Source organism: Lucilia sericata, unplaced genomic scaffold, assembly GCF_015586225.1.
Source record: "Lucilia sericata isolate MDLA Ls3-8-SP2 unplaced genomic scaffold, ASM1558622v1 Contig007275F_arrow, whole genome shotgun sequence".
In the NCBI taxonomy this organism is placed as follows: Eukaryota; Metazoa; Arthropoda; class Insecta; order Diptera; family Calliphoridae; genus Lucilia; species Lucilia sericata.
In genome coordinates, this window is record NW_023997918.1 from 1 (window position 1) to 788 (window position 788).

The following is a 788-nucleotide window of genomic DNA, read 5'->3' on the forward strand; positions in this document are numbered from 1 at the left end:
TGTTCCATGCTATAACTAATATCAGAAGGGTTTTGACCTACATTACGACTCATGCTTCTGGTATTATAGTGCTTGGCCATGGCACCTCGTGGCTTTGAAAGGGCGGGTTTCGCCAAACTACCTTTTGGGTGAATTACAAGTTTCTTCAATTCGGATAACTGACAATGTCGTTTACAGATAGGACACTCAGATGAGGTGGCCAAATGTGTTTCTATACAAGTCCTATGGAAAGCATGACTACACTCGTTAATTATTAAACAAGCCTGACCCTCACTCATCGATTGTTTACAAATCTGACATACCGATGGTTCTATAGAGACCGGAGCCAAAGGTAAAGGTGGTGGTAAAGGGGTTGGAGGAGATGTAGGACCGGTAGCCATTGTGACTAAATTCAAGCTAAAACAAAATCCACTTAAATATCTCAAAATAGAAAGAATAATAAAAAAAAATAGGAAATATGGTTTCAAATCCTAAAATCCAAACATGCAAAAATCAATATATCTAGTCCCAAAAGGAATAATATGTAAATAAGGAAAAAGGTTCTTACATAAAAAAACGTAAGAAAAATCTATAATAATTAAATTTCAAACTAAACACCAGGCAGACGAAAATCTATTCCTTATTTAGATGGTGATTAAACTATTAAGGTAATATTTATAATTTTGTTAAACTAAATATACAATTTATAAATATATGAATTGCAAAACCTACACTAAAATTTACAAAATATCCAAAAGATTTTGATGTTTTGGTAAACAAAAGAATCATTTATATATTCAATGTTTTCT

General features: G+C 32.4%; 1 protein-coding gene across 1 annotated transcript; it reads right to left on the reverse strand.

Annotated features, from left to right (window-relative positions):
• Positions 1 to 41: 41 nt before the first annotated feature.
• Positions 42 to 380, reverse strand: LOC119615707 (RING-H2 finger protein ATL79-like; the record flags this gene model as incomplete). Its single annotated transcript, XM_037971711.1, has 1 exon — positions 42 to 380. A coding segment is annotated over exon 1 (339 nt), but the record flags the coding sequence as incomplete, so codon positions are not given.
• Positions 381 to 788: the final 408 nt, after the last annotated feature.